The following is a 12407-nucleotide window of genomic DNA, read 5'->3' as shown; positions in this document are numbered from 1 at the left end:
ATACAGATTTGGACCTGAAAGAAGTCTGAGCTGAAGACATTAAATTTGTGCATTACTTGCATGTAGGCGATAATTGAAGACCTGTCATATGATTGTATTCACTTAAGGAGAGATAGAGATTAAGAAAAGGTCCCAAGATTTAGTCCTAAGGAACTTTAAGACTTGATGGCCAACTAGAAGAGCATGATCCCTAAGGACTCTAAGAAAATAGGCATAGAAAGGTAAGATGAGAACCAGGAAAGTGTGGTATCCGTGAAAATAAGGAAAGAGAGCATTTCCTAAGAAGTATTAGTCAAAAATATCAGTTGCTTTCTGGAAGTCAGGATGAGGATTGAAAATAACCATTTGATTAGTGCCCTGAAGGTCATTAGTATCTTTACAGAGCTCTGTTTCCACACGTAGCAATTGGGCAGAATTCAGCTTGTAGTTGAGGAGAGAGAAAGCTGGAGAACTGAGATGTGAGTGTAGACAAGTCTTTTAAGACATTTGGATAGTGAAGAATGATCGCTGAAAATAATATGTCACTCAGGAAACCTTTTTTTTTAGATGGTGAAGACTAAAGCATGCTTTTATGCCTGTGGGAAGAGGGAGATGATAAGTAGAAGAAAGAAGAAGATAATTTATAGAGTAAGGTTCCTGAGAATTTAGGACGGAGTCCAGATAAAGGGATCAAGCTTGGATGACAGGACAGGCACTCTCTCTCATCCCTTACATATTGGTGCATTTCCTCATGTTCTCACCTCCTGTCTCTTCTGTTCTCACAACGTATTCTTGCTGACTGACATTATATTGACTTCACCTACTATCTGTTTGTGGGTGACTCTATCATCATCCGTATCATCAGCCTCCAATCCTATATTTTCAGTATCTCCAGGCCAAAGATACCTCACCTGGATGTCCCACAGCAGCCTCCAAGTTAACATGTCAGAAATCAAATTCATTTTCTCTTCCAAACCAATCTTCCTCCTATATTCTCTTCCTGATTAAATGAAGTCACTATTCATCCTATCTCCCAGCTAGTCTTTCTCATTCCTCATATCAGACTAATTACAAAGTTCCTTTGAACATGCCTCAAACTTTTCAGCTCCTTTTCAACCACAATGTTCTTTCTTTATCTAGACTCTATCTCTTATTTTATTACAAGCTTTCATGGTCAGCCTTTAACCAGTCTGTACCAGTTCTCTTCCATTCACTACTACATTGGCCAGGTAGTGTTCCTAAAAATCAGGTGTAATAGCGCTAATTCATTACTAGGAAACTTTCACTGGCGTCCTGCTATCACAGAATGAAGTTCATATTCTCTCCATGTTCCATGGGCACCAGCTTCTTGAAATTGATCACATGCTTTTGTTTTCATCACTATGTACGTATTGCTCCATTTGCCAAAATACCTTTTCCCCTCATTTAACCATCACCTTCTAACAATCCTTTAAGCACACTGTTTACCCTGTCTTTAGAATTTTCTCCAGTTCTTCCAGGCATTTAGTTGCTCTCTCAGCGTTTTGTACATAACATCACCATTGTGGAATATTTTTTGGATTTTTAAAATTAGGTATATACCTTTGTCACGGACAAGATTTGAAAACTCCTCCTCTATGCAGCACTGAGATCAAATACTATTATACATAGCAAGTCCTTGATAAAGTTTTATTGAATGTGAGTATGTGTGTATGAGTGAATGTGTGTAATGAATGAATGAACCTTTTAGCCATGTTCTTTCCTCTTTGAAAGTTATCAGATAGTACAAAAAAAGAGAGAGAGGGAGAGAATAATACCTGAACCTAATATAATACTTCATGTTAACTATACTGGAATTAAAATTAAAAACTTAAAAAAAAAGAATAAAGAGATGAATAATTAAGATACTTTGTTTGGAAATTTGTTCTTAAATGAGTTGGGAAATGTTAGGAAAGGAATTTAAGACTGGAGCTTTAGGAGACTGAGGGATATTTTCCCAAAATAAATTATTTGTGAAACAATGAAATTATCTCTCACTAATGTGGACAGTTTTATTTCATTTATATTCTTCTAAAATTTTTCCTCAAGAAACAAAAAGGAAAAAGAAGACAATTATTTCTCTTTAGCTTCAATCTGAAGTCTAGATTTGTTTACACGAATTTCAGGCTTTTATGATGTGTATTATAAAATAGTCTACTCTGTAAATATGTACGTATGTTCATACACCTGTTTGACTTGCTTGAAAAGAAAAATATTATTTTCTTCAAACTTTACTTTATTTCAGTGCAAATATCTTACTAGATGAAGACTTTACAGCCAAAATATCAGACTTTGGGCTTGCACGGGCTTCTGAGAAGTTTGCCCAAACAGTCATGACTAGCAGAATTGTGGGAACAACAGCTTATATGGCACCTGAGGCTTTACGAGGAGAAATAACACCCAAATCTGACATATACAGCTTTGGTGTGGTAAGTTTCACATATATAATTCGTAACAATAATCATTCTGGCTATAACTGTGAAGTTGAAGTAGAATATTTTGAACACACCTGTCTTTCTTAGCTCTCTTATGTAAGTATGTATATTGTTTACTTTAACCTTTAGTTAAACGAGAAAGTCATAAAAGCTTCTCCAAATTTGTAAACTTTTAAATTGGTTTCTGAAGTTACTGTAAGAAATGACTTTTTTAGCACACTATCCTCACAAATTAGTATGAAGCTTAAATTAGTGCATAAAGCAAATCATATACAGCATGTATTTTACTGTCAGTTTTTAAATGAAATATTTTTTAACAGATGTACACTTTGGCATTTTCTGATCTACTGGTCTGTTCCTAATAACTTTTAATATGGAGTGAGTGGAAATGGTTGGAGAAGTTAGGTGCTACTTCATCTTATTTTTGCGCGTATGTTTCCTATGTGGAAATTTAACTTCATAGCACTGTGTTGTTAAGGCACAGAGTTGTAGGATAGGCCTAAACTTTAGAAAATAATATTCTAAAAGCCAGAGACAATTATTCTTGTGAAGAATCCCCTGCAAGACAGGGGACAGAATGTCTAGAATACATAGTGAGTTGAGCTGATTGTTTAGTAAGTTGACAATCGAAAAGTACTGCTTGTGGGGATTGCTGGAACCCAAGGTTTCTGTGAGGGAATGATGGTGAGAAATGACCACAGCTCATGTCCTTTCTGCTTTAATGCCTGAAAGGCATAATGCAATGTGTGGAAATGATTAATCAGATTTCATAATCAAGATCCATATTCTGTCTAGTTTCTATATGTTGTCTTGAGTGTTACAGTAATGGATCTTTTTTTTGTCTTCATAGGTTTTATTAGAAATAATAACTGGACTTCCAGCTGTAGATGAATACCGTGAACCTCAGTTATTGGTAATTGAAAGACTCATTTTTTCCAGTCCTTTTCTTTTGCATTTATAATCTAAATTTGTATGGGTAAGTTTGGCATCTAGATATGTCACTTTCTATTGGCAATTTTTCCATTGGCAATTACCCAGTGGCATATGGAAAAAGCATAACAGACTTCTAATCTCAGTTCTGCCATGAAGGATTTGTGAAGCTTGGTAAAGTCACTTATATATTCTATGTTCTGGTTTCTTTGTGGGTAATATCAGAATAGAACTATATAATCTTTTAGGTCTTCTCCAGTATTTTGTTGTTGTTGTTGTTACTTTCAGGATGATTACTAACAGACTTTTCAGCTCAGAGAGAAAAAACAATATTGCTTCCTTTCACATTTGTATCAGAATAGAATTATTGGTAAAATTTGCTATCTATTTCTATTATGGAGTATTTTATTTTTATTTTATTTATTTGTTTGTTTATTTTTTATTTGAGGGAGAGAGAGCAGTGAGGGGCAGTGGGAGAGAGAGAGAGGGAGGGAGAGAGAGAAGGAGAATCTTAAACAGGCACAACACTCAACACAGAGCCCAATGTGGGGCTCAATCCCACGACCCTGGGATCATGACTTGAGCCAAAATCAAGAGTCGGACGCTCAACCAACTGAGTCACCTAGGCACCGCTATGAAGTATTTTAATTATAAAATTATGATAGAAAACATTACCTGTGTATTATATTCGGCATTCGTTGGCAATTACATAAATAGACTAACTGAATGCTAAAGTTATGAGAAAATTATGCCTTGCCCCTTTTTTCCCCCATATAGTAAATTTTAAGAAGTTAGAGGGTCTTTTTATAAAATTAAATATTTACAAAAATCTTTTGTAAACTAAAGATTACAGAAATACTATCATGTATAAGCTTTTCTTAAAATTAAATATCTACTCTGACTTTCTTCTAATTTATGTGTTCTAATGAGACAAACCAGTGTGAAAAATTCAGATAATACATGAATAACAGATTATTTCCCTATGGAGATTAGAAAGTCAAAAGCTATGTTTGCTCAAGAGTTTGGTATCATACTCTTTTAAGAAAAGCCATAAGTATGATATCTATATATTATAATATTGTTACTGGTGTCCCTTAATAAAAAGTACATTATAAAGCTTTCCATGGTTTCCCGGATATGTACTATTCCAGTATTATATATTATATAACATTTCGCATTAAGTTATATTTACAGAACATAATATTATTGTGAAAAGTTATTATTTGTATAATATATATTTATATTATTATATTATCTACATAATAATTATATCTTCTATATAATATATAGCTATATATAGCTATATATATGTTATTATAGTGTATGTACATTACTTACTGTGTGTTGGACATCAGGAAGGAAGCCTCAGCTGCAGATACAATGTTTTGGAACCATTAGTGTCCAAGTGTAGATAAAGCTTTGGGTGTGGATGGGATTATACAGAGAAAGTGTATAAATTAAAAATACAGGGGTGCCTGGGTGACTCAGTGGGTTAAGTGTGCGACTTCAGCCCAGGTCATGATCTGAGCTTCGTGGGTTTGAGCCCTGCATCAGGCTCTGTGCTGACAGCTCAGAGCCTGGAGCCTGCTTCAGATTCTGTGTCTCCCTCTCTCTCTGCCCCTCCCCTGCTTGTACTTTGTCTCTCTGTCTCCCAAAAATAAATAAACATTAAAAAAAATTTTTTTTTTAAAAACAGTACAGTTGGGGTGCCTGTGTGGCTCAGTTGGTTAAGCATCTGACTTCAGCTCAGGTCATAATCTCATTGCTCATGGGTTCAAGCCCCACGTCGGGCTCTGTACTGACAGCTCAGAGCCTGGAGCCTGCTTCGGATTTTGTGTCTCCCTCTGTCTTTGCCCCTCCCCCACTAGTGCTCTGTCTCTGTCTCTCAAAAATAAATAAATGTTTAAAAATTAAAAATAAATAAATAAAAATACAAGACAGTTAAAAAAAACTAAAAGAACTCTCCTTTTTTTTTTTTTTTTACTGTGTAATTTATACTTTTTAAGCAAAGCCTACCTGTCTAAAAGCCTAAATCCTTTTCCCTCAGACTTTTTCTCCTTTAATATATTATGAAAGACTCAAACCTTTGGTTTGAGTAAGGATGAAATACAGAAAAACACACAGTCCATCTCAGTCCTAACCTTTATGCATGATCATATAATAATGAAAATCATAAAACTTCAGGGAAGATTATACCCTTTTACTTACTCTTAAGGTGTGCATGCAAGATGACCATAAAGTAGTAAGATTTTATTACAAATATAACCAAAAGGGAGTGAGTGAGCCTTGAAAGAACCTTTACATCACTAGATTCTGCCATCACCCAAATGCTTTCAAAATTCTTTTTTTTTTTTAAATGTGTATTTACTTATTTATTTTGAGAGAGAGAGATGGAGAGGGGCAGAGAGAGAGAGAGGGAGAGAATCCCAATCAGGCTCCACACTGTCAGCACAGAGCCCAATACAGGGCTCAAACCCATGAACCATGAGATCATGAACTAAGCCAAAACAAAGAGTCAGAAGCTTAACTGAGCCACCCAGGCGCCCCTTAAAATTCTTCTGGAAGAGTTTCTGGAGGGTTTACAATTGACCTCACATAAGTAGTCTTTTCCATGATAATAGTTTCCTAGGGCTGCTGTAAGAAATTGGGACATAAAATAACAGAAATTTATTCTTTCATAGTTCTGGAAGCAAGAAATCTGAAATCAAGGGGCTGTCAGGGCCATATTCCCTCTGGAGGCTCCAGAGGAGATTCTTGCCTTGCCCCTTCCAGCTTCTAGTGGCTGCTGGCATTCCTTGACTTGAGGCCACATCATTCATTTCTGCCTCTGTGGTCACACTGTCTTCTCTGTGTCTGTTTTCTTCTTTTCTCTGTCTCTTCTACAGATGCTTGTCATTGGATTTAGGGCCCACGTGGATAACCTAGGATGATCTCATCTCAAGATGCTTAATGACATCTGCAAAGACCTTTTCTTCAAATAAAGTCATAAGCATAGATTCTGGGGATTAGGACTTGGACATACTGTTTTCAGGGCCATCACTTGACCCACTACATCATCCTAGTTCTATGTCTCTCTCCCTATACAGTACTTTTTTATCATGGCCCTGTCCCCTTTTTCCTTCTACCTCTTTATCTTTGATTCAATAATTTGAGTACCTATAGACAAGTGTGCCTGTCCAGGGAGGAGGATTTTGGGTCCAGAAATTGGAACTGCATTATCAGGAGCACATCAAGAAGCAAATCACCTTGGGCGAGCAGCCTGGTAAATGCTGCCAATGGGAACATGAGCGCAATTAGCTCAGCAACAGAAATACAAAAATTAGAAGGCAAATGGCCGAAAGTATCTAAAAAGTATGTATGTACCTAGGTATGAATAGATGTATAAATAGACAAATAGGGTTTCTCCTGTATGTCTTTAATTCTTAGTAAGGTTATAGAAATAGACAGTAAAATAAGAGTACATGTTGTTATGAAGTAGATGAAATAAATCCATTTACATTCTGATTTCTCTCACTTTTCTTTGAAACTCCTACTAAAGTTTTAACATTTGTTTTAAAGCTAGATATTAAAGAAGAAATCGAAGATGAAGAAAAGACAATTGAAGATTATATTGATACGAAGATGAATGACATTGATCCCATTTCCATTGAAACCATGTATTCTGTTGCCAGTCAATGCTTGCATGAAAAGAAAAATAAGAGACCAGATATTAAGAAGGTACTGGTTTTTTATATTTATTGAAAAAGTGAAGAAGGTAGGGTTCATCTTTTTTTTTCCTAAGTGTACATTTCAAACCAACCCTTTAATGCATTTTTTTTGTTGTTTTTTTCTGTCTTTATGAAAGGTTCAACAGCTGCTGCAAGAAATGACAGTTTCTTGAAACTTCACTGGAAGACTCTTGGTTTTTTATATACAGCTATGTAAAACAGTTTTTAAACTAAATTTTTGTTATAAACATTCTTTTTTACCTTTAACAAGGCAGCATGGAGCATGGAACCCCCACACACATATATATATAGAACAACAAAAGTAGAGCCACTGTATCGACCCTAATCCCTGGCTTTTTAGTGTCACCCTCAGTTCTTGAGTAATCCCTAAGACCTCGCCTTAGAACCTCACCAAACATGGTTTGAAAACCATAGAATTAGCAATAAAGGGGACTGGACTATACAGTGAAAAGACCCGAAGCTGAAGCCCTAACTCCACTACTAATTTGCCATAGAGCTTTGGACAATCCCTTAACAGCTTTGAGCCTTTGTTTTTCCACTGGTAACATTAGGCTAATTATCTATTGTGCTTCTCTGACAGGTAGTCCTGGAAATCCAATGATGCAGACTATGTACAAGCACTTTGTAACATGTAAAGTGATGTAAAATTTAAAGTTTATGTAGATGTTTATACAATCCAATTACAGTCGTTTGTTTATAGGATTGTGTTCACAGTGTGTTTTTTGAGAGAGAGAGAAAGCTTGCATGAGTGGGAGGGGGCAGAGAGAAAGATAGAGAATCCCAAGCAGACTTCGCACAGTCAGCACAGAGCCTGACATGGGGCTTGATCTCTCGAACCGGTGACATCATGATCTGAGCTGAAATCAAGAGTAGGACGCTTAACCAACTGAGCCACCCAGGTGCCCCACAATATACTATTTTAAGCATTCACCACTAACCAAATATTACCTGATGATATGGTCATTATTAGATTATGTTATATGGCAACATATTCCATAATGAAGGAATTTTGCAGATGTTGGTAAGGCCCCTAATCTGCTGACTTTGAGTATCAACAGAGAGACTGTGCTGGGCAGGCCTGACCTAATAAGATGGTTTCTTACAAGAAGTCTGAGACATTGTCCTGTGGGCCTTGAAGAAGGAAGCTACCGTGTTGTAAGAAGGCCACATTGGCTAAGATCTACGGGTGGCCTTCTAGGCTAAGGGCTACCTTCCAGCTGTTAGCCAGCATAAAAAACTGGGACCTGGGTTGTATAACCACAAGAAACTGAATTCTTCTAGAAAGAACAACTGTTTTTTGAACCATATTTCTGACCCACTGGTTTGCTAGCTAGCCCACTAAAAATTTTTAATTTTTAATTTCTCTCGTTATGTTCTATGAAAACCACTCAGGTAATAGGAACAATTGATAAATGTTTTGCCTTACTTTTGTGACATATAATTAAGAGAAATTTAAGACATTCTAAAGCATTTATTGCTCTGTCCACTTTCTGGTCCTATATAAAATGCTCATAGATCTCAGCTATCTGTAGTCCTTTTTTTTTCACTTTCAAAACACAAGCATACCTCAGAGGTATGAAAGTTCGGTTCCAGACCATCACAATAAAGTAGGTATCACGATAAAGTGAGTCAAATAAATTTTTTGGTTTGCCAATGCATATAAAAGTTATGTTCATTCTATCCTGTAGTTTATTAACTGTGCAATAGCATTATGTCTAAAAAATAATGTACTTACCTTAATTTAAAAATACTTTATTGCTAGAAAAGGCTAACTATCATCTTAGCTCACAGGGAGTTATAATCGTTTTGCTGGTGAAAGGTCTCACCTCCATGTCGATGGCTGCTGACTGATCAGGTGGTGGTTGCTGAAGGTTGGGGTGGCTGTGGCAATTTCTAAAAAGAAGACAACAATGAAGTTTCCCCATTGATTGACTTTTCCTTTCACAAACAATTTCCCTGTAGCATGTAATACTGCTTAATAGCATTTTACCTACAGTAGAATGTCTTCCAAAATTGGAGTCAATCCTCTCAAATCCTTCCACTGCTTTATCAGCTAAGTTGATGTAATATTCTAAATCCTTTGTCGTCATTTCAACAATCTTCACAGCACCTTCATTAGGAGTAGATTCCATTTCAAGAAACCACTTTCTCTGCTCATCCATAAGAAGCAACTCATTTGTTTAAGTTTTATCATGAGATTGAACCAATTCAGTCACAACTTAAGACTCCACTTCTACTCTTGCTCTTTCCATCACAACTGTACTTCCTCCACCAAAGTTTTAAACCTCTCCAAGTCACCCATGAGGGTTGGAATCAACTTCTTCCGAATGCCTGTTAATATTATTTTGACATCTTCTCATGAATCATAAATGTTTTTAAATGCATCTAGAATGGTAACCCTCTCCAGAAGGTTTTCGGTTTACTTTTCCCAGATCCATCAGAAGAATCTATAGCAGAAGAACCTTATGAAATGTATTTCTTAAATAATAAGACTTGAAAGTCAAAATTACTCCTTGATCCATGGGCTGCAGGCATGACTACAACGTTAAGCTCCTTATACATCACCATCAGAGCTCTTGCATGACCAAGGGAATTGTCAATGACCAATGAAATGTCAATATTTTGAAAGGAACCTTTTTTTTCTGAGCAGTATGTCCTAACAGTGGGCTTAAAATATTTAGTAAACATGTTGTAAACAGATGTGCAGTCATCCAGGCTTCATTGGTCCATTTATAGAGCATAAGCAGAGTAGATTTAGTATAATTCTTAAGGGTCCTAGGATTTTTGGAATAGTAAATGAATACTGGCTTCAACTTCAAGTCACCAGCTACATTAGCTTCCAACAAGTGTCAGCCTGTCGTTTAAAGCTGTGAAGCCAGGCATTGACTTCTTCTCTCTAGCTATGAAAGTCCCGCATGACATCTTACAAAAGAAGGCTGTTTCCTCTACACTGAAAATGTATTGTTTAGTGTAGCCACCTTCATTAATTATCTTGGCTAGATCTTCTGGAGAACTTGCTGCAGCTTCTACATCAGCACCTGCTGCCTCACTTTGCACTTGTATGTCATGGAGATGGGTTTGTTTTTTTTTTTTTACTTGAACCTCAGAAACCAGCATCAGTTAGCTTTAAACTTCTTCTGAAGCTTCCTCACCTCTCCCAAGCTTCATGGAGTTGAAGAGAGTTATTAGGACCTTGTTCTGGATTAGGCTTTGGCTTAAGGGAATGTTGTGACTGGTCTGATCTTCTTTCCAGACCACTCAAACTTTCTTCGTCTCAACAATAAGGCTGTTTCACTCTCTTATCATTCATGTATTCTCTAGAAGAGCACTTAAAAAAAATTTTTTTAATGTTTATTTTTGACAGAAAGAAACAGAGCATGAGTGGGGGAGGGGCAGAGAGAAAGGGAGACACAGAATCCAAAGCAGGCTCCAGGCTCCATTCTGTCAGCACAGAACCCGACGTGGGTCTCAAACTCACAAACCATGAGATCATGAGCTGAAGTTGGACACTTAACCAACAGAGCCACCCAGGCACCCCTAGGGTAGCACTTTTAATTTCCTTCAAGAAATTATACTTTGCATCACAAGTTGGCTGTTTGGTACAATAGGTCTAGCTTTTGATTTAAAGTAAGAGATGTGGGACACTTCCTTTCGCTTGAACACTTAGAAGCCATTGTAGGGTTATTAATTTGCCTAATTTCAATATTGTGTCTCAGGGAGTAGGGAGGCCTTAGAAGAGGGAGAGAGATGGGGGAACAGTAGGTCAGTAGAGCAGTCAGAACACACACATTTATGTTCCCTGTCTTATATGGGTACCGTACATGAGGCCCCCAAGCAAAACAGAAACGTCAAAGGTCACTGACCACAGATCACCATAACAAATACAATAATAATTAAAAGTTTGAAATATTGCAAGAATTACCAAAATGTGACAGGCACTAAGTGAGCAAATACTATTGGAAAAATGTGCCAATAGATTCGCTCGACCCAGGGTTGCCATAAATCTTCAATTTATAAAAGCTGCATTATCTGCAAAGTGAAATAAAATGATTTATGCCTATGAGTATGTATTTTAATTTTTTCCAGCTTTCTTGTGGTCTAGTTAACATAAAACCATACGTCAGGTGTTCAATGTGTGGTTTGATTTACATATACATTGTAAACTGATTACAACAATCAAGCTAATTAGCACAGCCATCACCTCGCATCACTACCTTTTTTGATTTGTTGGTGTGGTGAGCACATTTAAGATCCACTCTGTTAGCAAATTTCAGCATACAACACAGTATTATTAACTATACTCATCAACCTGTGCATTAGATCCAATAACTCAGTCATTTTATAATTGAAAGTTTGTATTCTTTGACCCACCTCCTCATACTCTTTTATAGTTTGTGCTATAAGAGTGGACATAAATAGGAATGGCTTTTTAATCATTCAAATCTGAATCTCAAAAATAGTCAATATGGAGACAATAGCAATGAATCTCCAAAATTAATGCTAAGATTTCATTCCTCTGATGAAATTAGGGGAAAAAATCATCTCATGAGATACTGTCATCTAAAACAATAATTAACAAATAATCAACTTGATTCCACAGATCTTCTGATTGTTTTCAATGGTCCAAACATTTATAATAGCAATGAACCATTAATAATGAACATTACTAAGTCCTTGTTTTCTAGGAGTTTGTTCTCAGGAGAAAATCCCTATTTGATGGAGATGAGACACTGAGATGATACAAGTAAATAAAACAGGATCAGATAGTGAGAAGTATAAAGGAAACATTAAAACTATGTGTGTGATAAAGAGATTACCTTGGATTAAAAGATTTAACAACACCGAAGCTCAAAAAACAAACAAACAAAATGAAACCTACCAATGTATGGTCTCAGAAATGGCAACCATTGCTATAACTTAGAAAAAAGAAAATAAAAAAATAAAAATTGAATCAAGTTTTATTTGGTGTTTAGCTCTGTTATCAGATGCCCTTGGGTTAGCAGTGACCTAAGAATAAGACTTTGTCATCAAATTTCTACTACTATCCCGGGGCAAGGATTATTATCTTTTAGATTATGTCAGGTATTTTCCTCTACTAGGCTATTTATTTATGCATCAGGGTAGTTTGTTGAAGATAGCTGTTAAGGTTATCTAACTCTCTGGTTGCTTGCATTAACCCCATACTTATCTGGCAGCCTTTTCATTTTGATTTCTTGCCTGGATTTGCCTTTTAGAAAACAATGCACAGTGACAAAGACTATGGCAACCTACGTATCAGTTTCTGTTTCAGAGTGTTTTTTTAATGTTTATTTTATTT

At 36.3% G+C, this 12407-nt stretch overlaps 1 protein-coding gene across 4 annotated transcripts in view; it reads left to right on the top strand.

Annotated features, from left to right (window-relative positions):
* IRAK4 (interleukin 1 receptor associated kinase 4) overlaps positions 1 to 8611 on the top strand; it is an 87262-nt gene extending 78651 nt beyond the window's left edge. For all 4 annotated transcript variants that reach the window (XM_086713611.1, XM_025930825.2, XM_086713612.1 and 1 more), the window contains 4 exons: positions 2243 to 2426; positions 3283 to 3345; positions 6921 to 7079; positions 7207 to 8611. In XM_086713611.1, the coding sequence (XP_086569737.1) occupies positions 2243 to 2426; positions 3283 to 3345; positions 6921 to 7079; positions 7207 to 7242 (442 nt within the window). In that variant the 3' untranslated portion in view covers positions 7243 to 8611. The remainder of the gene's footprint in view (positions 1 to 2242; positions 2427 to 3282; positions 3346 to 6920; positions 7080 to 7206) is intronic.
* Positions 8612 to 12407: the final 3796 nt, after the last annotated feature.

The sequence above is a fragment of the Puma concolor genome, chromosome B4 (assembly GCF_028749965.1).
Source record: "Puma concolor isolate L17-30 chromosome B4, mPumCon1.1.hap2, whole genome shotgun sequence".
NCBI classification, from domain to species: Eukaryota; Metazoa; Chordata; class Mammalia; order Carnivora; family Felidae; genus Puma; species Puma concolor.
The sequence above is the reverse complement of the archived record's forward strand: the minus strand, read 5'-3'. Positions and strand labels throughout refer to the sequence as shown.